Source organism: Paracoccidioides brasiliensis (genome assembly GCF_000150735.1).
Source record: "Paracoccidioides brasiliensis Pb18 unplaced genomic scaffold supercont2.8, whole genome shotgun sequence".
Classification (NCBI taxonomy): Eukaryota; Fungi; Ascomycota; class Eurotiomycetes; order Onygenales; family Ajellomycetaceae; genus Paracoccidioides; species Paracoccidioides brasiliensis.
Genome location: NW_011371365.1, coordinates 165,977 through 191,113, shown reverse-complemented (window position 1 = coordinate 191,113; position 25,137 = coordinate 165,977). Strand labels below are relative to the sequence as shown.

The window sequence follows — 25,137 nt, the reverse complement described above, 5'->3', positions numbered from 1 at the left end:
TCAAAACCAAAATAAGGTACGGAGTTCGGAGTAGAGGCTACGTTCCTTAGACAAGGCCTATCATCTAAGATCGTTCGACGCAAGTCATTGACAGGGAAACGATTCGCCCAGGCACGAAGAATTAATGCTTGTCAGACATGGAGGAATCTGACCCAGTGATGCTGGGGCCAAACAGCTGTGTTTTATTTAGAACAGAGTGCATAGCAATGAATCTGCTAGTCAAGTTAGAGGCCGATTTTGCATCATGGCGTGAAGAACCAACTGGTTTGGCTGTGAAGTAAGTAGTGGTCAGTGGTGCGCTGAGATATTGCCACGACATCTACGAGTTAATGAGAAGGCTTCCAAAGTGATGACAATGGTTGATGAAGATGCTGTAGAATCTGGAGAAAGATACTAAGTAGTTGACTGTCTTGTTTTGATGTTTTCATGACGGTGTAAAATTTTTGAGGATGACATTGGGGGTGACAAGACGAGGTACCTTGCTAAGAGGTAGATTTAACTGGATTTTAGCATGTCAAAGTACTTGGTTCCGAAGTACCAGGATACCTCCACCAATCCGCCACTTCAGACATGAGCCTTTTCTAGTTTTTGCAACCTCAAGTTTCAACGGATAGCAGTGGTTGCAAGGACTTCGACAAACGTGCCATAGAGGAGAGGCGAGGAGAAGAGCTATTAGCATGCGTACTGCAGTTTCACAAGCTTCTATTCTTGAATGCTGATGTTATTTGGCATTCTACGTTATCTGCGTAGCCCGCGGTGAGCATTGAGATCTGCTCAGCATGCTACCATTTATCAATACTCGTATGTTTCCTTCATCAGACGTTCTCGTGAATATCCAATACTAACACAAACGATTATGCAGCTTTTGTGCCGGTAGCGAACGCAACAGGAGCATCCATTGACGAACGTACGTCCACCTTCAAGAGTGTTGTTGTACGGTCATCTCAGCCGCTAATATCACATCTCAAATAGTAAAATTGATTACATCGCTCCTCCTTTCATACCCTCTTGCCGGCACCTTGAAAAGGATTCCGGACTCGAAGCCATGGCAGAAAAATTTGTTTATCGTTGGCGTTTCATTATTTTACCTGGTGGGTTTATTCGACCTCTGGGATGGAGTGCGGACCATATTTTATAGCTCTGCAGGGGCATATGCTATAGCTTATTACATCGACGGATCATTAATGCCGTGGCTCGCGTTCGGGTTTCTAATGGGCCATATGTCTATTAATCATATATCCAGACAACTCGCCAATAGCCCGTCTACTGTCGATATCACGGGAGCTCAGATGGTGTTGGTGATGAAATTAACCGTCTTTTGTTGGAACGTACATGACGGTCGATTACCGCAGGAGAAGCTGTCAGAATCTCAGAAATACGCAGCTATCGCCAAGCTCCCTAGCCTACTTAATTTTGCGGGCTATGCACTCTTTTTCCCGTCTCTCTTTGCGGGGCCGGCTTTCGACTATGTGGAATATCGAAAATGGATCGAGACCACCATGTTTGATGCGCCATCTGGTGTAGACCCAGCGAAGAAGCCCCCGACTCGTAAGAAGCGAAAGATCCCGAGAAGCGGTAGGCCTGCTATGCTGAAAGCAGTGATGGGTTTGTTCTGGATATTCGGCTTTCTGCAATTTGGAAGTGTGTATACCGTCGACTTTCTCCTGAGCGACAATTATTCGAAATACGGACTGCTGAGGCGAATATGGATACTCCACATGTTTGGATTTACTGCGCGTCTCAAGTATTACGGAGTATGGTCCTTAACTGAGGGGGCCTGCATCTTATCGGGAATAGGATATAATGGCTTCGATGTAAATACAGGTAAGGTGTCTTGGAATCGATTAGAAAACGTGAACCCAAAGGGACTGGAAACGGCACAGAACCCACACGATTATCTCAGTAACTGGAATAAAAATACCAACCACTGGTTGAAAAACTATGTGTACTTGAGGGTGACCCCAAGGGGCAAAAAACCAGGATTCAGAGCGAGTCTCGCCACGTTTATAACAAGTGCATTTTGGCATGGTTTCCACCCTGGATACTACTTGACCTTCATACTAGGTGCATTCATTCAAACAACTGCAAAAAGTACGTCACACCTTTCTTAGCTCATTATCCACTTTTATTGATTAAAACTAACATAGGAACAACCTCTCAGACTACCGTCGCTACGTTCGGCCCTTTTTCTATATTTCAGACGGGTCCTCCCCAACCCCCTACAAACGCATCTACGATATCCTGAGCTGGCTAACAACCCAACTATCTCTCTCATTTATCGTCGCTCCCTTCGTAATTCTTCACTTCAAAGACAGCATTCACGTCTGGTCAAGTGTCTACTTCTACGGGATTGTCGGCATAGTCCTCTCCCAGGCTTTCTTCTCCAGTCCCGCAAAGGGTTACCTGGTTAAACAACTAAAAGCCCGTGGTGGCCCTGCTACAAAGCCGGCCTATGCTTCTCGAGATAATAACGAGTCACCTGTGCTTGGACTACCATCCAACCCGGGTCAGGATATCGATGATGCCATGAAAGAAATCAAGCTCGAGATCGAGGCACGGAGGAGGAAAGGAAGCGTTGTGACTATGCCATCGGGGCAAGAGCTGAAAGCCTTGCTGGAGGAGAAGCTTGAGAGGAAATTATAAGGTGCATATTACATTCTATTGTAGATTCACCGGAATAATTTTGTCTCCCTTTTCTCCCCCTTTCTCGCTGCGGCGCCCGCCCATCGATTCTATTGTTCTGGATTTATTCTTTGGTTTCCACATCTGCGCATTTTCTCTCCATTTTACCCATATTTTTGGCTCTATGTCTTCTACATCAGGCAACCTGCGCGATTTCAATCATTCTGCTTTACCCATCTTCATGAATCTTTGTTTCTCTTCATAGTTACGGCTATACCTACTCTTCCCTTCATCCCCATTGCATCTAGCGTTTTGCCTTAAGGTCCATCCAGAACCTTACGTCTTCGCCTAGCATCTACGGACAACTCAAAGACAAATATTTACACATATACAGAAATATTTACACACAATGCAGTCAATTTGGGATCACATGATTACATATTGACGATATAAATGAGCACTCCTCTCCTGTAACTGGAATGCTAAATATCGCATGTGGTTCCCAGAATAAAAAGGGACAACATAAATTTTGTGATATCCAGACTGTCCGGGCTGCAAAGGGGCTCCCAGGGAACTCCCAACTTCCAAGAGGAGAACCTTAAGGTACTATGCTATGACAACTGTTGCTAACCCCGGTTTGAATCTTGTGGATGTGTTTCCGGTTTAGAATTATTGAGAAACTTGAATCGACTCAGGTTGAGACGAACATTTCCACCATCCAATATTGTTTATCAAAGAGTCGGGATGTAAGACCGACTACAGAGAAAGAGTGAAAAAAAAAAGAAAGAAAAAAAAAACCATGTAAGTCTGCCTACTCTACCTTCCAATCCCCTGACAACATTCCAGAACCGTTCTCCCAAACATGACAATGGCCAAAACCCCAAGTATTCCTTGAACTTATCCATTAGATCGTGTTATAGACGGCGCCAAACAACTAACTGTAGAGAATGACACCGAGAGAGATGATATCTTCCCGTGAGTGTGACGGTTGGCCTTGCAATGGCTTTCGTGTTGTAGCAAGGCCCTGCCTGGGACCTCAGGGTTCCATTGGTTTAGCCAGATGCCGAAAACGATGGCAAATGTGAGATACAATGTGTCGAATAAGGCGATGGATAGATATCGTCATATTCTTTGACTCCGGACGTCGGGGAAAGCTGAGAAGGAGCCAAGATCCCCGCGCAGTTGGAGACGGTGAGATTGGGGATTTAGCATTTAGGTCCGACTATATATGTATGTAGCACGATCCCCATGCAACCTTGAAGACGTGAGCATAACTAACCCGGTAAAATTAGCTGTCATAGATGATATGGAAAATGGTAGAGGTCGAGAGACTTCGAGACTATCAGACCAGATATCGGAAGTGCAATTCCTGGGCCAAATCAGCATTGTACAAAAATTTCTTTTACACAACGATCAGCAGCAAGCTTCAGAAATCGCCATTGGGTGTCTGCGCATCGCTACTGTAAAGAAGGTTTTCGTTCACAATCTCCAGTGTCTTTGAAGGGTGTTCAACTTCTCCCACAGTCTGGTAATCGAAAAGGCGCACGCTCGCGGGGATGCCGCCAGAAACCCCCACGCATCAACGCATGTAATGCTGATTTACGCAAAAGAGTACACAGACGAATAGGGTTATCGGTCGGAAGATTGGGAGACCTGGAAGCAGCGCCTCCAATCTTCTCGTCGATAAGAAGGATGACAAAAACGATAGAAGAAGGGATACCAGAGCCTGGACGATAAACGCAGCCAGAGGCTGCTGTCCATAACTTGTTTAGCAAGAGAATACTCTCGCCATTGATATGATATAACTAGACCATGGCTTTCTTTTATGATAAAACTCACGGCCAACATGGAAGACAGACACCACTCACAACAATGCCCGTGATATCAGGATTTGCAGACCCAACACTCTTGCACAGTGGTGGTGTAGAAGCCACTGACGAAATCTGCCGGAGAGAACAGCTTCCAAAGCTGTTTCGCCAATTGACCCATCAATCAATGCGCAGGGGCACACCGTTGATTGTATATGGCCGGCAACGCGTGTCAAAGGAATAGTGGTGCCCGTAATCCACGGTTGCAGTCCTATTTTTCAATTCTTTCTATTCTCATCCAGCGATTCGTGGAGAGCGCCCAGCCTTGCACCAATCTCGCATTGTGCCGGGTACCTAAATATGATATAGCCCTTCATCTCGACTTGTATCCTTTTGCGTTTTCCTTATTCAAGCTATGAATGCGTGATCCTACCTTTGGATGCAGCCGGCAAATATCTTATTAAACCAACAGCAATTTGTCAGTGGAAAGTGCAGCAGTTTGTTAGGATTCGAAGTATCTCTCTCACGCTGCCACATCTGTAATATACGAAATAGTCTTACAGCTTCCCTTCTCTCCTCTTCAACAACACCAGTTTCATTTCACTGTTGATCTAATTTTCGAAATGTCAGGGTGACCAAATAGCAATCACAAAAAGTGAAGAGCGACCCATGATGTTCCGTGGAATCCGCTGGTTTGTCGAATGTAGATTGATATAAGCGAATTCTCTGAAAGTAAATGCATGATTAGCTATGTAGATGTTTAAATCCCCCGAGAGCCATTTCAATCTACACTATTTCACAGAAGACCACAGGGAAATCTATTGGATCACTATGATTCGTTTGTATTCATTTGCCACCTATGGCTTCTTCTCAAGTATTCCATCCCTAAACGGAACAATAAATAGCGTAGTCCGCAAGTATACAGTACAGAGTCAATAGTCAGATGATAATCGGTAATATTGCGTGCAACACAACGTACAACTTGACCAGAAAAAAGAAGTAGATTATATATAAAAACTAGAGGGAATTTTTTACCCAACGTCCCCTCGAAACCCAAACATAGATAAGAACTAAAACAGGTACATAACATAGTATAGTGCAATACAGTACAGTTCAGTGCATTTGTATATACAACAGCATATTACGTATGTATGCCTAAATAGCGGTGCGGAGAAGCTAAAATGAAACAAAATATTGAAATCAACCCCAAAGAATGACCTCAAAAAGACAGAAGAAAAAAGAAGAAACGGAAGAGGTAATCGTATGGAGGATATTCGGAATAGCGCCTTTTCCTTCCAGTATCACACGCGTCACGTGTGGTGCGTGAAGATGAAGAGAGAAGTCCCTGGCGTGGGAGTAGAAAGAATAGCAGTGTAGAGCGCGCTGGGTTGGAATGGAAGTGGTTGATGGAGGTGTCAGTCGCCTGGATAGATGGATGGGTGGATTGCATGCATGCATGGAAGCACAAGAAATACAGAATACGATGTGAGATATTTGGAAGATTCGAAAGAAGGGCATATTAAGTTCGCCTGGTAACCCCCTGGGGGGTAAAAGGGGGGGGCCGTGTGTTTGAGTTGTGGTTGACTTGCGGAGCTATCTTTGAGAACGAAAATGGCCCAAAAACGAAAGGAACGAAACGGGGATATAGAAAAAAATAAAATAATAATAATAATAATAATAATAATAATAATAATAATAATAATAAAATAAAGACTGAGAGAACCCCAGTTGACACCAGCACTAGTTTGATCGAATGGTAAAACGGTGAGAATGCAAAAGCAATGTTGGACTGTGCTTTGCTACGTGGTGGGCTTCGGAAAGACTCGAGAATAGTTGAAGGGAAAGGAAGAAAAAGCGCCATGTTCCGAGGGTATCGACTCTACTTCATTATTTTTATTCACGGGTTCGGTTTTGGAAAGATGCTTCATATCGGCATAAAAATTCGTGAGCGTGCAAGATTAGAAAAGCTAGCGGCGGGAGAGAGTTTTCATCGTCTTTCCACGAGCAGGACTGCCAGCGCCACCTGAAACATTGTAAAGAATTAGTATTGGATTCTCTTTCATTGACAACAAAAGCTGGATCGGATATATATCATGAAAGCACCTACCACTATAGCAATAACTGCCAGCCCAATTGGGAACATGAAGCGATTAACCCTCCGCCACCATCTCGCGTTCTCATGCCGCGTCTGGTCCACCAGAACAACACGATTGCGGAACGCATGTTCCAGATCCGGCCGGCTAGTGGTTGCCTCCTCACTTACTTCGCTAACCTGGGGAGGGAGAGGTAGAAAGGAGGCAATGATCCAGGCCAATGGGAACACGAAACCCAGAGCGAAAGCATAAACCTGTACGTTGCGTCGGCTTATAAGTCCCTCCGCCTTCTCATCCAGCGAAGGCGGCTTCCACATGCTCCTCCGCACATTATTGGCGCGTTTGTCCGTATACAAATGGGGAGACCATGCACCCGGCAAGTTCTCCATGGGTTTGGGGTGTTTGAATTGCTCGAGATCGGGCACCCAGTGGACTCTCGGGTCAGTGGGATCGACGGGTTCAATAGCATCAACGCGGTCATCGGGATCATCGGGATCCTCAGGCGGGGTAGGGTTACCCGGTCGTGGTGGATAACTGATTTCACGGGGGCGAACTCTTGGGTTACTTATGCCCAGCGGCGTCCGGCTGACCATTGGCGGCGGGTTGCTGTTATATGCCGCAGATTTGGCAGAGATGGCTGATGAGGGCGGAGATGGGGGTGTTGATGGGCGGCTTTCGAATGTGAAAAGAGAAGCAAACTGGGGTCCAAGTCCACCACTCCGATAGTATACTCTGGCCCAAGTAGGGATCGTGTGGAGGATCGAACTGTTGCTTGGCGAGCGAAGGAAGTTTCTAGGGTTGCTTAACGCTGATAACGACGATGAATGGCTTAATGTTCCAGAGGTTTTTTGTCGAAGGGGTAGGGAACGAAGATGCGTTAAGTTATCGCTGTGTTCCTCGGCTTTGGATTTATCAACAGGCCTAGCCGACGGACTTGAAGAGGCGTGTCGTTTAGGCTCAGATGAACCTCTTGTCCCACTACCGTCCGAGCGATCATCGCGGGGTGATGGAGGGGAAAGGCTTTGTAATCTCTCTGCTGACCACTCTGAGGGAATGGTCGACAAATGCGGGTTCAAGCCTCCAGAAAAGCGCTCAATCATGGACCGCACGAGCGAAGTTTCGGCCCGCGAACTTGTTTGTGGGTAACGAATGACAGGGTACTGGACGGGAGCTCTACTACCCACGGACGACTGACCATCTGGAATGGATCGACTACTGCCAGTAGAAGCGGATGACGTTGTGTTGAGCCGGAAACTTGTTGGGTGGGGAAGATTAAATGATGTAGTGGACTGATAGGATCTCAATGCCGCATTTGGTGGACTTGAAGGAATGGAAGGGGATGGAGTTACACTTTGCAGCTCAGATGAAGAAGCATCTGTCAAGGTACTGTTCCGCTGACCGGCGCGGATATATCTTCTGACAGTTCCAACAGAGTTGACTTCGAAGAGCGAGGATTCAGTCGGAGAGGATCTTCGAAGAGGAATGAAGTTGGGCGATGAAGGTTCGATAGGCCGAAAGGTTGGACTGGAAGTTAGACCAGTGGGGATAAGGCTGGGACTTAACCTTCCATCAGCAGGCACAGTTTCGGCATAGGTCGAATCGGTTGGAGAAGCGGTGGCAGGTGACGATAAGTTTTGGGTAACTACTTTGATTGTGGGCGGAAGTTGGACACCATCGCTGTCGGATGAATTGTCGTCATTCCGTTCCTCTTTGTTCTGCCGGCCACTGTCTAACTTATATGAAGTACTCGAGTGTGGTATGGAAGTTTTGCTTGAGTCGAGGGAATCATCCCATGTATGATTAGAGGAGACTGTGCCATGGAGGGTGGTGGTGGTGGAGGCCTGGCCCGAAGCGTCTCTTAGACCATGGTCTGATAGGCTCTGGTCGCGTCTGACACTTGAGCCGGGGCTTCTGATTGGATCGAGAGCTAAATGTGAAACGTTGTGCCCCGTCTCGCAAATCGACCCTTGGTTACCGCCCGCTGGCGGCAACAGGACGTGTTCTGGCTTCGTCGGATAAGGAGTAGTCGAGAAGATACTGGTTTCATCTTGCGAATCCTGATTCTGTATAAGTCGCACCGTCGTAGGGAGACTCCGTCCGTTCGTTTGAGACTGGGATCGTTCGTGGAGAGGCCTCCGCCTTGGGGTTGTTGGAGACATGGGTCGATGAGCCGAATGAGAGGGCGGCATCCCAGCACCGGTAGAAACGGACTTCGCGAAACAATTAGATTACCGGAATTACCATAAAAAAAATAGAGTCTAAATCGACCGGAACCCTATCTATCTATAGTTAAAAAAGCATATATATAAATGAACGTATGAACAGGGGGGGAAATATTAGTTCATGAAATAAGAATATATATATATATATATATATATAGAGAGAGAGAGAGAGAGATAAAAATATGACCATGAAGGCATCTGAAGAAGAATCGTGAAGAAAGGAAGCGCCACCAAAATTGGGTATATTCGAGCGTAGACGGACACGGAAGGAATCCGGGGGTCGAAGCAGAGAGAGCGAATGTGGGCGAGAGAGCGAGAGAGAGGAGGATGCCTCGAATTAATTAATATCCGTTCCTTTGGTTGGGAATCGGGCGGGAACACAAAAACGAGTGTGGTTTTGATATTAGTTTATGGGTGAGAACAGCAACAAGGAGCAGGAGCAATTAATTGCGCTGGAGGACTACTGTAGATGAAAAAGAGCGACTGGGGATTATGAACGAAAGCAATTGAACTAATTCAAACTGACGAAAAGCACCGAAAATCAACGCGGACGCAATTAGAGCTGGACAAGAGAAGGAGAGGATGGGGTAAGGGGGGAGGGGGGAGGGGGGAGGGGGGAGGGGAAGGGGAGGGAGGACAGAAGACGAAGAAGTGAGGTTAAAACGAAGCGCGGAGGAGACGGAGAAGAAGATGAGGTTGAGATGTGCGAATTCAAGAGAAGGAATGCGCTAGTAACTCAAAGGGGAATAGTGTCAGGGTGAGGCTCAACACGTAATTGGCCCAAAGGGAGACTTGGGCGGTGAGTGGATCACGTGTCAGGGAATCGGAATGCGGGACTGTCAGTTTCGTAGGTAATATATAAGATAAAAATATATATATCTCCTGAGTAAACAGATCAAAAGCGAGGGATGATTGTAACGATTTTATTCCGGTGTGCTTCTCCCTGTACCGTTATAAGTTATATTCCTGTTTAAACGCTGTAGCTAGGATTAGCATTGTTTTTGTTTTGAAAGAGTTCTCTCAGAGCTCCCTTCATCATTCGTTTTTCTGTTTACAAAACGCTCTCTCACGCGCGTAAATTACAGGTTTTAGAAAATAGCTAGCTATTTGTGTTTATTCGCAGGATCGAGCGAAATCCTTGGAAGCCGTTCGGGAACTCAAACTGTAACACCTTCGAAGTTCAAATCGGCCATGGTTCGCTCTGAACTCTCCTGACAATCAGGGAAATTCTCCCCCTGCATGCGGAGAAAATACATGCAGAGGCTCTTTGGCTGCTGACAAGAATGCCATTGTTGCGGAGGAAGCGGGTAACAGTCCAGGACATGCAAACTCTTTAACCAGAGAAGAACCAAGGAACTAGATTCTCACTGCATGAGAATTAACCGCTGATGGGTGTTCTTAAAATATCACAGATCCCATGCCAACTCACACCTGCGTGTGACTAGGCCCGCCTCTTTTTTGCTTCTCAGAAAAGCAAAACAAAACAAAACAAAATAAAATAAAATAAAGAAAAACATAAAACCAAGCACCTATGGCCCGATTTCATTTTTCTTTTTTGACAACATGATTGAACAACTGAGTCTATGATGCAATCATTTATTTCGCTTGGTTGATATTCGACGCAACGTCCCTATCTTTCCGTCTGCATTTGATTAAGGTTCCACGGCTGTAAAAACATCGTTTTCATGACTCCCTGCAGAGTGGGAAATAGTCTTGACCCCCTTTTCGTGCATTTTAATGTTCTCCACGATGTTCAAATGGTGGTTCTTCTGCAAGGGACGTGCAGAAACACACAACCACGGATGCAGCGCGATCCCACGCTTACGGGAGAAAGTGAAAACCCACACACATGGAATTGGACCCTTCGAAATAAGAAGCTCGTTCCATATTGTAAAAATATATCACAATTCCGAGAGTCTATCGGGGACAATAGGAGGATATATCGTTCTTCCACACGGTTTATCTGTCACATTCCAACTGTACATTTATTTTAAACCTGGACTCTTCCAGATTCGAGTTCCAAACCTTCCTTTGAAAACCAGGACACGGAAACTTTCACGCTCTACACATATCCTCACAATCCCCATTGGGCCGCCAACACCATCTAATGCGCACTCTGCATAGTTCAAAAAAAAAATAAAATAAAATAAAATAAAAGGAGCATTTTCGTTTTAGCCAAAAATCTCCTCCAGTCTCCTTGTGAGAAATGGCATTTTGGATTCCCGCTATATTTATTGTTCATTGATGTTTTCGCATCCGATGTACGGAAACTGCAGCAGCTGAGAACTCAACTGGGCGATGTCTCCTGGGTTTGAAGAAACCTTCTAAGAACACCGGTGGGTGCATATATTGTTGGATGTTGATCATGCATAAAATCACCTTCGAATCTCTAGAGGGTAACTAAATAGTTGTTATGTCCAAATTTCTGGAACCCTACCTGATTGGGGTGGGAATTAATAATCTGCAGGACTGTACGGAGTAATAGTATTATTTGATTTCTGTTGCAGCTCACTTACACTTTCATTTAGATGTATGCAGTCAAAGACTATGGCATCTATCTAGTTAACCTAGGATTTGAACTATCTTGTGAATCTAATCAATAAACATGACTTAATTTAGCACATGCAATTATGAAATTCCATCCCAGGATGATACTGCATTTAACAGATGTTATAGAAGGCAAGGTTAACTATACAGTCTCGATTTAGTAAGCAATCAATAAAACAATCAGAATCAAAATCACAAAGAGAAAAACAAGCACTTTAAAGAAAGCATTGATAAACAAATTGAAATACACAGAGGGTGTCTAAATTTGATGTTTGCTAACTGCATACTTTCAACAAGTCTTGGTTGGATTTAAGCTTTATTCTCTGGAGGCAATTTTTATTATAAAGTCAATGTGGGCCCCCACAGAGACTGCCTAGCAACGGCATAGCAAACCGCCGAGCGGAAAGGAGTATATAAGGAGATCAACTCCCCAGGCCCCTTTTCGTAAATCACCGTAGTATTTCGTTGAATTGGCTGACAGCAATCAAACACCCGTTTATCTGCGCCTAGATTGAAGCCGTAACACTGAAGACTCTTTTTTGAGAATATCTTCTTGTAGTTCTAGATGGAAGATCTAACTTTTTTTTTTCTCGTTGAAGGCCGGTCTATCTTTTCAATTTTTTTCTTAAAACTTTATTCTTTTATCTTTGAATTAAAAAGAGTAAACTAAAACTGGATATATGTGACTTTCCTGGCAATTTTTATACTTGATTGTGATATGAGAATTTTAACTTTGCAGTTTGACCAGGTAACTAGTTATGATCTTTTGTACTATGATTTTCTGCATATATCTTACAAGCTAATAGAATGTTTACGTACTTCTATAATGTTCTCACTTTTAACATCTTTTACAGTGGATATGAGTTTTGATTATAGATTTAGAGTCAAGATATTTAAAGATTTGCAGTGATTAATTAGTCATAAAAAGAGATGAAATTTTTGTCTACTCTACAGAATTAGCTATAATCATAACTGAATCTACTTCTTTCTCTTGTTTGATCTCAGGTTTGCTAAGTGAAATAGAGTTACTTTTCAGTTTAATAGAGATATTATACTTCTCTATTTTTTCTTTCGTAATATTATGCTTTCAAGCTGCTATGACATTTGGTTACCGCTGTTATACACTCCGCCAAAATTCAAATCCGTTGCACATCTCTAAGCATTCACCCAGCCTTGAACCAGCAAAGCCCCGGGAAAAATATTTACCTCACACATTTCACGCCTGCTTCTTCTAACTAAATCCGCTACTGCTTTGCTCTCATAGCGAGCTCCCCGGCGGGCTCGGAAGGACAGAAAATCCATTTCAGAACATCAAAGGCTACCTCCTTGTCGTAATTGTCCTTGCCGAGGTTGTATATATAGCCCTCAGCGTCAAGGTGAGCGTTGGGTACGTTTCCGATGGGTTGCAGGTCGCTTGGACTATGCATACTTTCCCGTAAATGAATGTCACGATCGTGGCCTTGGCGGGCACTATTAGCATTATCACAACCCCCATGGATACGAGTAATGGGAAGGAGATGCAAAGACGAGAGGAGGTGATGTACATACCGCCAAGAAACCTTTCCTTGTATATGGGCTTGGGCATATACAGGCCCTTCTCAGGAAGCCACACCATCTCATTCATCTGACGGTAAAAGATCGAGGTGACTGCCAGTAGTTCACTTTTCAGAAGGTAGTCTCTATGATTTTCTTGCGGTTTTGTGTTGAATGAATGTGCTTGAGTAGTCTCAAATCATGCAGCTCCAGTGGTTATGATGAAGATGGAAGATCTGTTCCCCCTTAATGAAGGGATGGAAATTGATTATGATGCTGATGCTCAGCCTGCAGAAAAGTGGGCCATATCATTTAATAAAACATCAAAAGAAGATAAGAAAAAAAACGAATAAAGAACCATCAAAGATATAATTATACATACCATTCAACCTTCGTGAAAGGAACCTCATCTAGGACCAGGTGGGTAGCGGTCTTCATGAAGCCAGAGAAACCCCAGTTGCTTGGGAGGCCCTGACCTTTCTCCGGTGCAGTAACTCTCTCGCATTTGTGGATGGCTTGTAGGAGCTGTGGGGTTGTTGGAAAAGTCACCTTCTCTCTGGTGCTGTCCCTACAACGCACCTTGAGGTCTTCCGTCTTTTGAAGCCACTCAAAGGGGAACGAGTCTGACGAGGTAAGTGATGCACAGACGAAAGAGGTCCAACATGAGCCAGCCAACGTCCTCCGGGCAATTGAATGGCTGCATTTCTGATTGCACAGCATGCTATTAATGGAATGTCGGCTTCTCTGTTAGTCTGGTAGGTAGTTGATTGATGATAATGAATTCTTTTATGCGGACTGTCGCCCATCAAGTGATTTACCACCATGGAAAGAAGTGAAGTACGCCCCAGGCCGCCCTTTTCTCTTCTTCTTCTTCTTCTTCTTCTTCTTGATATTTATCTTTGTCGCCGGCTCCGTCGCCTACGCGCCTCTGCTGCCTTGTGGTTGGTTTCTCTCCATCTCAACTTTTAAGGTTAAACTTGCCTTAGCATGTCCCCACCCTATGAAGTTAAGCGCGGACACGGCAGCTCCGTCGCAAGGCCGCTCAGAGACCTGGACGAAATCCCATCCAACAAACAGGAATGGCACGAAGCGATGCAAACGTATGGCCTTCAACAGCGCACCCTCGAGCAAATGTGCATGGAAGGTAGCTGCCCCCTGACCAATCTTGGATCTGCGAACCGGCTTCTAATGTCGAGAGAGTGCTAAACAGGGAGCTTCTCTGCATCGACTGTTCGAAAAGAAGCATTACTTACCATCCGATGCATTTAGCCCGAAAAGAAAAGACCCAAAGATGCCTCCACGTACATTGCCAATCTAGAGTATTTCTTCAATGAAGACCATTCCGATGATGCAGCAAGACTTATAAGCAGAAACATGCTTGGACTTGGTTAGCTGAAGACCTTGTATCGCATTATATGCACCCCAAAGGAACCCCGCAGGCGCACCCCTCCCGAATTCTTCGGCACGCTTGCAGATGGGTTAGGCCCCTTCTCGATGCTGGTCAATTTTGTACGACCAACTTCTGGATAGATCGATTCAAGCCCCAAATCCATGAAAGTCTATTGAGCGGGGCTCCCGAAAGGGCCAGATTCTATGACGCCACGCGGCCCTCAACAGTTGTAGATCCTACAAGTCCAACCCGCCAGGGCTTTATCTCAGAGGAGCTGATGACACACGTCGAAGATCAGCCGATAGCTCGTTGTCCTGCTCGTACGTGTCCGCCTGCTGCAGCTTCAGTTACAGAACCAACAGATGGGGAACCACCTTGCCGAACCCCAGCCGAGACTCTAGTTGTGGATTTTATGGTTACTCTACTCGGGGGGGGGGGGGGGTTAGCAAGCCTTGTTTGTACAGACTCTCAACCCCAGGCCCTCTGCATCGCAAATGCCTTTGAGACAACCTGTACATTTGGCCCTGTCCGCAATACTTCTCAGCAACAAGTCGACGTTGGGTTCCGAGCCCGTATTGATGGGAGCATCCCATTCGGTCTATCTCTGGCTGGGATGCCACCTGAAGCCGCGATATTCGAAGCAAAACGTGCGGCACGTGGAGAGAGCAGGGGCAGTATCCTGTTTTGGCCCAGCAGTTCGATGAAGCATGTCGCCTACATCTGGAAACGCCATGAAGATGACCTGACGGTGATACCAACCCCTTATAAATTATTATTCTTTCTATATTAAAATTGATTTTATTACATATTAAAAAATTAATTATAAATAAGTTAAAATATTTATAGAAAGCTTTAATAAAATTTTAAAAATTATAAAATTTTTATATTTATTTATTTTAATTATAATAATTTATTTTCTTTTATAAAAAAATTTAATTTATAATTATTTAAATATTATTAAAAATAATAAATAATAAATTAATATTTAATTAATATATTTTTATTTATAATTTTCATTAAATTTGTAATATATAATTAAAAATTAAAAACTATATATATATTTTTTAATATTAAGTAAAATAATAATGTTTACATAATTATTTATATAATGTATATAATATTTTTCTTATTTTATTTAAAACTATCTTTTATTATATTATATCTGATAGAAGTCACTATTTCTAAGATAAAAATTAATTAGATATTATGTTATAATTTATATTACTGCTAAATATGATTATCATTGTTATTAATAGTAAATTCTAATCTCAGATCAAATGATATAGTCGCTAACTCTACACATTCATGTTGAATAATAATAATCATCATCATGATGGATTGATGACATTTCAACAAGTTAACGTTTGATTAGACGGTTGAAGATATTTTGGTTTTTAGTGACTCGTGAATTATATTTATCCGATGTTCTTTGATTCTCAGGTAAAATCTTAGCCTTCCAGAGGGGATGTCTTTGAGTTTAACCATTCATCTTTTTAAGTACGTAAGATGGGACACGGCTATCTGTCTCATAGATGTGTGAGCTACGCATGTTTCCTAATATGAATAGATCCTTCAACGCCTCACGGCTCGAGCAACAGCCACGTGCAGTAGAGCTGCAAATGCGCTAAGCTCCATTTGGTAATTGTATTTCCCAATCCAGTAAGCACGGTATTATATATATAGTTTTTGGCTTGATGTCCCTAGAGTTTAAAGCCTCTGGCACAATCGCTGAAGTTAACCTTTCCATACATCCGATACAAACTAAAATTTATAGATAGAAACACATTTTCATTGAAATCCAAGAGATCAATGGAGAACTTCTCTTTCTAAACAACAGACAGGCACGATAACTCCCCGCGCTCCCCATCATGAAACTGTGGGAAAGAATCAAGGACGATATCCGAAACGACGTGAACTGGAACCGGGCCACCCACCTGGTCGTTCAGGGTTATAGAGCTCTCCCCTTAGCGACAGCCCAATATATCCGGGAGAAGCTGCCTATTATAGATTGGCTCCCCCGGTATTACTATCGATGGCTGGTGAACGATGTAATTGCCGGCTTGACAGTCGGGCTCCTGCTGATCCCGCAAGCTCTATCGTATGCGAAAATAGGCGCGATTCCAATTCAATATGGGCTGATGTCAAGCTGGCTTCCGGGAGCTCTATATGTGTTTATGGGAACAACTAAAGGTTGATCATTTACTGGTGGTGGTGGTGTTTTTTTTTTGTCCCATTATTTTGCGCTGTTATGTTTTATTTCTTGACGAAATAAATGTTTCGTAGCTCATTGCTGATATTTCCTTCCACAGATGTATCCACGGGGCCAACATCCCTCATCGGCCTCCTGACTGCGGAGGTGGTCGTCGCTCTGCAAGGGGAATATACGCCTTCGCAAATTGCATCGGCAATGGCGATGATGATGGGTGTGTACAGCATGTGCATCGGACTTCTACAGCTGGGCTTCCTCCTCGAATTCATCTCTCTCCCTATCTTGACTGGGTTCGCTTCCGCCGTGGCTATGACCATAATTCTTAATCAAATAAGCTCTCTTCTCGGTGAACCTAGCGTAGGCGGGAGCACTGCACAACGGATTCATGGTATTTTCCGTAACTTGCCGAAAGCCAATGGTTTTACATGCGCTGTCGGCCTCACGGGAATCGTTCTCCTTGTCGTTCTTCAACAGTTAGGGAAGAGATGGGGTGACAAAAGTAAGATTATCTGGTTTCTGTCCACCATGCGGGCATTATTATGTCTGGTTCTCTATACCGGTGTGAGTTACGCCGTGAACAGGAATCGCGGAGACCCGGATAACTTCCTTTTTGCTGTTTCTGAAGTCCATGCAAACGGGCTGGAGCGACCTAGGATTCCGGATGTCCATCTCATCGCCAAAGTCGCCGGGCGGACCGTTACTTTATTTGCGGCCACTGCCGTAGAACACACAGCTATAGCTCGCACCTTTGCTGTTCAAAACAATTATGTCGCCGACCAGAGTCAGGAGCTCTTTTACCTCGGAGTGACAAACTTCTTAAACAGCTTCTTCAGTGCCATGGGTGTTGGAGGAGCCATGTCTCGTACCGCCGTCAACTCTTCCTGTAATGTGAAATCCCCTCTCTCAGGCCTTATCACCACCTGTTTTCTTTTGCTATCCATTTACAAGCTCGTACGGGTGCTCTATTGGATACCGAAAGCCACACTGGCAGCCAACATCATCACCGCCGTTGCGCCTCTTATTGCTCCTCCAAGTACTTTCTACAAGTACTGGAAAACCTCTCTAGCCGACTTTATTTCTTGCATGTTAGCCTTCTGGGTATCTCTCTTTGCAACGGCAGAAATCGGCCTCGTTACCTCCGTCGCCTTCAATGTTGCCTACTGCATTGGCCGTCAGGTATTCGCCCCCGTCTCGACCGTGGGATATGATACAATGCAAGGAGAAGACAAATCTCAGCCAGAGGTTGTTAAATTACCCACTTTCATACCCCCAAATGTCCGGATTTTCCGGTTCACCGACTCTTTCTACTTCCCCAACGCCTACGCCATAAAGTCCCACATACTCGACGTGATTCAAACCTTCCATGCCCCCTCGTGCAGTACCACGATCGGCTCCGAACCAAACCGCGGCTGGTCCGTAGTAGCCGAGAAACGAACTTCCAGACTGCGAAGGAGGGAGAATATTTTCGATATTTCCACGCTTCCTCCTATCCAGCTTGTGGTGTTTGATTTTACTAAGGTTAACCACACAGATGCGACTGCCGTCGCGTGGATGCGGAACCTTTTCGAGGAGTTGAAGAAATATGCCGGAAATGCGGTTGAGGTTAGATTTGTGGGGATGTCTGATTATGTGCGCCGGCGGTTTGAGAGGGGTGGATTTGAGATTATGGATGAGAATTGTTCGGTCGATGGTACTGGTGATGATGCGGATGTTGTCTGGTACTACCAGAGCGTCGTGAGGGCCGTCTATGAACCGAGACGGAGGGTTGGGGATGGGTGCCCCCAATCGATTCAGGGTGACAAGGAAGACGAGTAATTGAGTGGACGAAGAATTTTGTGTGATGCATGAAGCTTAATGTGGTGGCAGTTAATGTCTTTCCTAATCTGTTAGTAAAGGGTCATATTTAGATTTTTAGATTTTAGAAATTCTGTCTATAGAAGAAGCATTTAGTGTCTTTTTGATTATGAATAGCAATTGCACAAACTGACCATTATTTGTCCAGAAGACTATATTCGGAGTGGGAGGACTTCATCTCATCTCCCTTCACTATTTAGTAATCTGAGTACAACATTTGCTCAAATAACCTCTAGTCTTTGAAAATGGGACCGAATCATTCAGTTATTTTAACGTAGCTTAAACCAACCAGGTTGCAGCTTTTCAAACACCAGATTCGGATCATATTTGGCCTGTACTTTGCGTAGCTGCTGCAAATTCTTCTTGCCATATCCAACGAACGGCGACTGATGGGATCCTGCATAGTTCATGTATACGAAATCGTTTATTAAACCCAGTTCGGCCGCGGCGCCATTAGACTGGGATAAAATCGATTCACTGGCTGATATAATGATGTCGTCATCACTGGAACTAGCCCAGGTGAAGTTGATCAAGATAACTGCAGTTATATAGAGGTAGCCAGTGTTAACTAGCAAAATTGTGCATACAGCTTTTCCTTCTATTTCTTTTGAACGGGGAAATGGAAAATCTTTGCACCGTGTGTGAAAAGGGGAGAGATAAGGAAAGAGACCTACGGAGCAGCGGCCCGTCATCGGGGCTAATGCCAAGTATGTTCCCGCCCCGTTTTGAGAATTTTGAAATCATCGGTAGAGTTATTGCTTGAAAATTAACAGCACAAACAAATCCCTCTAGGTTGCTGATTTCCCCCTTCACCCGATCTAGCTCCGATACAACGATATCTACAATTCTATTCTGCAGCTCGATGCTGTTCTTGTAGGTAGCCGTGGCGTACCGATCGCGTAGTCCTGAGGGAGGGTTAACAGCAATCATTTCGATGGAGAGATTGGAGAGGCGTATAAGTTGAGTGTTATCCCGGATAGGGGGAATGTTTGCGAGAATTCCAAAACTGGATATAAAAAGCTCCGGATCAGGTACAGGACGGGCGTAATCTGTTATATGGCCGCATATCCACTGGCCTCCAGCATATGCAAAACTGGTTATTATGGCAAGATCGGAGTCATCAGCTGCATTTTTGTTAAATGAAGCCAATCCCTCTATTAGATGTTCTTTGGCATCTAGTGGGTAAGTGCGTATGGCGCTCCACATTTCCCCTTGGGGATAGGTGTCTAAGTCGAAGCGGGTTACGATACCGAAATTGTTCCCTCCACCTCTCAAGGCGCGGTATAGATCTGGGTACGAAGTCTGATTGACGTCTCGTAGTCGCCCATCAGCCATGACAACCTGTTTGTAGGGAGAGATATTAGCATGTCATGCATCTCATGACAAATGAAACGAAGTGAACAAGAATAACTAGCCTGATAATTGACAACATTATCGCAAGCAAGTCCTTCCTTGCCGGAGAAAAATGATATACCGCCTGCAAAAGAGTCAGACAACATAACAGCATATTGTCTCAGTGTGGATTCTCTAACTTACCCCCAAGCGTTAGTCCTCCAACCCCCAGAGAAAAAACCCGTCCACCCACAACCATAAGATCCATCTCATCGAGCTTCGCATACACTTCACCCCACCTAGCCCCAGCGCCAACGTAGGTGATCCGCTTATCATCAGACACATCTATTTCACTAATAGACCGAAGATCGATGGTTATTCCTTTTTCGATATTAGATGCGCCAGGAACATCCGAGTGACCTCCGCTGCGGACACTAAACGGGCATTTTGTCTTCCGTGAAACTGTAATCGAGGTCGACACCGAATGGGATCGTTTGGCAACAACAAAACAGCTTGGTGATAAATCAGACTGCTGTTGCGCCCAATAACTTGCCCGTGTGGAATTGTAGTCTTCAGAGCCAGGGAATTGTACTTCAGATGGAAGCACAGTGGCAAGAATGTCGCACTACATAAGTAAGAGTGCTATATTAATATCCGCTACGTAAAATTCAACTCAAGAAGAGCGTGAACAGGTCAAATGAAGTTGGCATAAAAAGAGTTAGCTTCATACCGCCTTCTCACAGCGTCGACTTGGCGCGGGAATTGCTAATTCGAGCTCCCGTATATGTGCAAGAGCTGGCCGCAGACCCAGCTGTTCAATGGTTTGGTCTAGAGTGAGTGGCACATACACATCCGCTGTTCGAGCTCCTACAAGAGGACATCTGGCCCAAATCGCCAACCCCAGGTTCCAGTGTATGGATGAGAAAATATTCATGGAGAGAACAGCTCTGGGAACAATATAGCAATATATCTCACACGTGTGATTGGAGAAGTAAATTCGCAAGGGGAGAATGGCAGAAAGCAGAGGACAGGTCCGGCTCCTGCCTTGCATATATGCCCAGAATTTGACAACATATTGCAAATTATCCGACAGCAGGCGCAACCTTGGAGTAGTGTGCACTAGGTTCAGCGGGTTGAAGTCATAGGCGACAGTATTCTGATAAAGTGATGTACTGCAAGCCTGACGAGCCAAACGTTCGAAGCAACGATACCACCAATAAGATGCAGGCACATGAGCTGAATAAGAGCTAACAAATTGGCAATGATGAAAGAAAAGAAAATAATAGAAGATAGAAGACGGGGTGTGGTATGGCCACATTCAAAAAATGTATACGCGAGGCTGCCAGTTGCAAGTCCACAATAGGAAAATTGTTGCATTAGATGGAACAGAAACCTGAGCCCGGCATACAGCTGACTGTCATAATTTCAGCCGCATCAATGCGAACGGGGCTGATCGAGCTTCACGCGCGTTGTTTCTCTGCAAGTATTGCGGGTGTGGGTGGGACATCCGTGATCCACTCATTGGTGTTGCTTCCGCCTTTCGACAGTCGATTTTTCTCGGCGCATCACGTCCTCGTCCTAATCCACCCCGTAATGTGCTAGGCCTTGCACCGTATCCCATGCTGAAAAGCGAATACGGACTTCCCTTCACAAAAGGGTTTATTGGCACCTGTGCTAGTCTAGGAAATTCTCCAGAGATCCAGTGCGGAGGGTAGCATCGAATGATAAATACGCGAAATGATGTCCTTTCAACCGGGCTGTCTGACAAATGTTGGAAAGAAAAGAAAATATCTTGACTTGCCGTGAAACTAAGGTTGTTGGTTACACCCGTCACACTAACCATCAACGGCTTAGTCCTGCCCCGCCTCTCGGGCCGAGACCGCTCCCGACGTCGAGTTTCCCAACCAATACCATTCTTGTTTTATTTTTATTATTGTTCTATGGAGGTTCCATTTCTAGGGTTGAAGCTGTGTGCTAATTTGGATTCTTAGTTGAGTGCATCATATCTGCCTGATCTCATCCTCCCCAGACCACACCCTTTTTCTGGATACGATAGCCAATCTTTCTGGGGACGGCGCTATCTTGCATCCTTCCGATCAGCTCTGAGAAGTATTTAGAGGATTTGAGAGCTGTTATTAACGAAGAGAGTGTGGTGATATATCTTTGGAACAAAGAATATGTCGTAGCGAATACACAAAGAATCTTTCTGTCGCCCCATCCAATGTGGAGAACTAATCAGTGGAAGATCTGATGAGTGGGGCGAAACACTTCTCTCAGACACGTATTGTAACCCATTTGTTTCATGTCGGGAAATCCAAGCCGGAACGTTTTGCGGCACGAGGATTTCCTGACATGCGTCGAAATGCCAACAGTTCTTCCTGTCAGGATTGTGTATTCGTCTCAGTGGATATTTATCGGTTGCTGTCCCTCAGTCATCTAAAAAATCGCTTTTTCTGAGTAAGAACCGGAACATGGCGGTTGGCGGAAAGGAAGTTGGTAGAAATATCAAGAATGAGTTGATGCCGGATTTTCACAATCAAAGCAGTCTGTCCACGGTTAGGACGAGTGCCTCTTTGTCTCAAATAAGAGTTGACGCTGGAGAATCTAAGGATATATCAGCGTGCTGCAAAGCATGATTGCACGAAAGCAAACACACTAACATGATTATCATTTTGCCTCGTTCGTTGAGCATTATTAATATGGGGTCATCTGGAAACCCACACCAAAGAGAAGAGAAAAGAAAAGAAACGCAAATCAAGCTCATTCGTCTATCTAAAGTCACGGAGAGATTTAAACAAAAAAAGGGTCGGTCACTGGTCCCCGAGCTCATCTCATCACATTTCGCAAACTCGGATTATTCGTGCGAGGTCTCAACAGCACCAGACAGTAGCTACACTCGTTCGTGCATACGCTTGAACGAACATGGCCACCTTTGGTCGTGGTCCCTCATCCGATGGAACAAGTTCGGATTTGCTCGAACATCCACACGCTCCCCGCGTCAAGTTTTCATTAATCAAACTCCTTTACCAATCAATAAGCCAGCAGCAGTTATCATGAAAAACAATGGCATCAGAACCTAGAACGAGACCGCCACCTAGAACGAGACCGCCTGCAGACATGTTTATGGACTGCTGCAGAAGGCCACCCAGCAAAAAAGGCCAAACACCTGAAGATAGTGTGCCTAGACTTTTCAAACGAATGTGCAGAAAGAAGATCAGGAATTGATAGCCTCTGGGGCACACGCGATTATTAGCGGATCGCTGTAATTTAACTGCACAAAGTATGGTCCCTCCGAATTGATTATGCACAAGTTTCAGAGGGGGTAGTCGAGGCATATCCTGGAAGTGCCGTCCCAGTGAAACCGTGGGGCTTGTGCTTATTCCCAATGCCGAGGGAGGCTCTAATTGGTTATCAAGGTTTTCTATGTTCAGCAAAATGGGGGTTCGAACTTCGCTGATACATGCAAAACGCCCATGGGAGACCATGATGACGAATCAGCCACACTGGGAGCTCTTTTAATACGTTTTCCTAAGTGCGATGGTACTTCAATAATCCTAGAGCATCATGAAGTAAGTGTACCCGAAGAGTTTTGGACCTGTTCGCCCAAAAACACAGTGCATGTCACAGATAGCAGCGCTTCCAATTGATACGAGAAATTGTTTCTCAGCTAAAGACATGTTTGTGGTCCACATTAGCGAGAGTGAAGATTGACCAAGGAAATGCGACTATTGTGTTATATCTGAGGTTGCTTCATGTCCTTATTGCCGATAAACGTAATTAATTTTGAAGGATCCCTAAATATATACTCTTGAGAGGCATGGGCTTCAAGACTCAGCAATATAGCTCCTCGATAGGTGTCAAACGGGCAGCCAGAGCGGCCACTTCTAAAAAGATCCACCAAACAACGCCACAAAAGCGGCTATCGAGTAGTTAACTATCATTCATTTTGCCTCATATCCTCCGAATTTAGAGATTTCTTGCCTACTCATGTGACAATAGCCAACACTAGCCATTTGAAAACGCTTGGGGGGATGAAACGTACGATCCATTGGCTATAAAAGCCGGGTGAAATCCGCGGATATGAGGGGGGAAGAAGCAAAAGGTTTTGAATTTGAGTTACTGCGGTTATTCGCTGATTGGATTCTACGCTATTCCTCGAGTCCGATAATAAGAGAGTATTTAGTCCAAGCAAACGTTGAACGCTGTAGTTACCATCAGAGCGACGTATAGAGAAGCACTGTTGTTCTTCAGAAGCTGGTGGAATTTCTAGAACCGTAGAAGCGCGTCAAGTCCTACGGTAGTCAGATAACACAACTGGGTTAAATATGAACGGATGGACTTGAGCTTTCTGTGCCTGAAGAAAGAACCTGTGGAAGCCTTGGGCTATTATTAACTGACTCTATGTTTGACCAGATGTTGCTTTGTGGCTGGCAATTGCTGACAAGGGGCGAGTGCCAAGACAATTCGAACCACGCGATGTTAATTCCAGCCTCCAAACCCACCAACCTCTCCGCTCTCTGCTAGACAAAACAGCCAGCCTCATCAACCGATGTCATTGCAGAGAGCGAACGGCACCTCCCACCGGTAGAAGCTCAATAGGCCCTCTCACGGCAATCGATATGCCAATTTACCCACTGCAGCGAACTCCGGTTTGATTGGCCAGGGGAGAAGCGGCGTGCGGGCTCCGTCCGACCCACATCTGTGTATATTCCTGGAGAAGTTCTTTTATTATTGGCTGGCATACTGGGTCTAAGGGGGAGCAACATGGCACCCACAGGATTGATTGACAGGCTTAAACACCTGTACAGTAAAGACGGTATATTGCGTTGTTTTTTGCTCTTTTTCTAAAATACCCATCCGCTAGATGTTCTCCCTCCTGACACAGTCCGCTTCGGCTTAGAAAAACCGCAGCCAGTGCTTTCAGTACACGCGGCTGTCATTTTATCGGTATGCTTTTCTTTTTATTGACTTGCAAAATGGTTTCTGTTGTCCATCTGAAGTATTGGATACAACCCGCTGTCTTGAAGAACACTCCGCATATCATTGTTTATCCACCGTTGCATCTACAAGCGCAATCTCTTAATTTGACTCATCCTGTGAATTTTAGGTGATCTTTACTCTGCTCTATGTTATACCATTCTACGTCTCTCCCTCAACCAGGCCATCTCCAGCTCTCAGCCGAGATGCACCGTCCGTGATTAAAGCTCGCATTCGAGCCGTCACGACTTCATGCTTTCTCTCGAGTCTCGGGTTATTCTGCTACTTTGTATATAAAGCCAATTACGCGCCCTCAGAAGTCCTACGGTTGTTAGGATGGTGGCCGATGGGGCCGCTGGAAATCGGAAAATGTCTGCTGCTCACCACACTTCTTTTCATGGGCCCTCTGTTCGAGGCCGGGATTGTTGAGGGTGAGTGGAGAGATTGGATTCGCGGAAGGCGAATCGCAGAAACGCTGGGGGGGTGGATTGGCTGGAGGAATTTCGTCGCTGTGAGTCCTCTTGTTGACCGGGATAAACACCCCATGCTG

General features: G+C 44.9%; 9 protein-coding genes across 9 annotated transcripts in view; 6 read left to right on the top strand and 3 right to left on the bottom strand.

The window, feature by feature from the left end:
* Positions 1 to 779: 779 nt before the first annotated feature.
* Positions 780 to 2,643, top strand: PADG_06237 (lysophospholipid acyltransferase; the record flags this gene model as incomplete). The annotated part of the gene is made up of 4 exons (XM_010763357.1): positions 780 to 801; positions 863 to 907; positions 973 to 2,091; positions 2,162 to 2,643. 4 exons carry the CDS (start codon positions 780 to 782, stop codon positions 2,641 to 2,643), a joined length of 1,668 nt encoding a protein of 555 aa, XP_010761659.1.
* Positions 2,644 to 3,713: 1,070 nt separating this feature from the next.
* Positions 3,714 to 4,385, top strand: PADG_12067 (uncharacterized protein; the record flags this gene model as incomplete). Its single annotated transcript, XM_010763632.1, has 3 exons — positions 3,714 to 3,852; positions 3,915 to 4,084; positions 4,233 to 4,385. 3 exons carry the CDS (start codon positions 3,714 to 3,716, stop codon positions 4,383 to 4,385), a joined length of 462 nt encoding a protein of 153 aa, XP_010761934.1.
* A 49-nt stretch (positions 4,386 to 4,434) lies between these two features.
* PADG_12066 (uncharacterized protein) lies at positions 4,435 to 4,674 on the top strand (the record flags this gene model as incomplete). Its single annotated transcript, XM_010763631.1, has 1 exon — positions 4,435 to 4,674. The coding sequence occupies one exon, from the start codon at positions 4,435 to 4,437 to the stop codon at positions 4,672 to 4,674; it is 240 nt and encodes a 79-aa protein (XP_010761933.1).
* Positions 4,675 to 6,417: 1,743 nt separating this feature from the next.
* Positions 6,418 to 8,682, bottom strand: PADG_06235 (uncharacterized protein; the record flags this gene model as incomplete). The annotated part of the gene is made up of 2 exons (XM_010763356.1): positions 6,418 to 6,453; positions 6,538 to 8,682. 2 exons carry the CDS (start codon positions 8,680 to 8,682, stop codon positions 6,418 to 6,420), a joined length of 2,181 nt encoding a protein of 726 aa, XP_010761658.1.
* Positions 8,683 to 12,536: 3,854 nt separating this feature from the next.
* On the bottom strand, positions 12,537 to 13,545 carry PADG_06234 (uncharacterized protein; the record flags this gene model as incomplete). Its single annotated transcript, XM_010763355.1, has 3 exons — positions 12,537 to 12,751; positions 12,841 to 12,953; positions 13,208 to 13,545. The coding sequence occupies 3 exons, from the start codon at positions 13,543 to 13,545 to the stop codon at positions 12,537 to 12,539; spliced, it is 666 nt and encodes a 221-aa protein (XP_010761657.1).
* A 267-nt stretch (positions 13,546 to 13,812) lies between these two features.
* PADG_06233 (uncharacterized protein) lies at positions 13,813 to 15,005 on the top strand (the record flags this gene model as incomplete). Its single annotated transcript, XM_010763354.1, has 2 exons — positions 13,813 to 13,969; positions 14,218 to 15,005. The coding sequence occupies 2 exons, from the start codon at positions 13,813 to 13,815 to the stop codon at positions 15,003 to 15,005; spliced, it is 945 nt and encodes a 314-aa protein (XP_010761656.1).
* Positions 15,006 to 16,083: 1,078 nt separating this feature from the next.
* PADG_06232 (uncharacterized protein) lies at positions 16,084 to 18,239 on the top strand (the record flags this gene model as incomplete). The annotated part of the gene is made up of 2 exons (XM_010763513.1): positions 16,084 to 16,405; positions 16,525 to 18,239. 2 exons carry the CDS (start codon positions 16,084 to 16,086, stop codon positions 18,237 to 18,239), a joined length of 2,037 nt encoding a protein of 678 aa, XP_010761815.1.
* Positions 18,240 to 18,547: 308 nt separating this feature from the next.
* PADG_06231 (uncharacterized protein) lies at positions 18,548 to 20,544 on the bottom strand (the record flags this gene model as incomplete). The annotated part of the gene is made up of 5 exons (XM_010763353.1): positions 18,548 to 18,816; positions 18,953 to 19,619; positions 19,706 to 19,755; positions 19,815 to 20,235; positions 20,341 to 20,544. 5 exons carry the CDS (start codon positions 20,542 to 20,544, stop codon positions 18,548 to 18,550), a joined length of 1,611 nt encoding a protein of 536 aa, XP_010761655.1.
* Positions 20,545 to 24,374: 3,830 nt separating this feature from the next.
* PADG_12065 (CAAX prenyl protease) overlaps positions 24,375 to 25,137 on the top strand; it is a gene marked incomplete at both ends in the record, with an annotated part of 1,406 nt that continues 643 nt past the window's right edge. The window contains 3 exons of the mRNA XM_010763630.1: positions 24,375 to 24,426; positions 24,475 to 24,557; positions 24,718 to 25,098. Of these exons, the coding sequence (XP_010761932.1) occupies positions 24,375 to 24,426; positions 24,475 to 24,557; positions 24,718 to 25,098 (516 nt within the window). The remainder of the gene's footprint in view (positions 24,427 to 24,474; positions 24,558 to 24,717; positions 25,099 to 25,137) is intronic.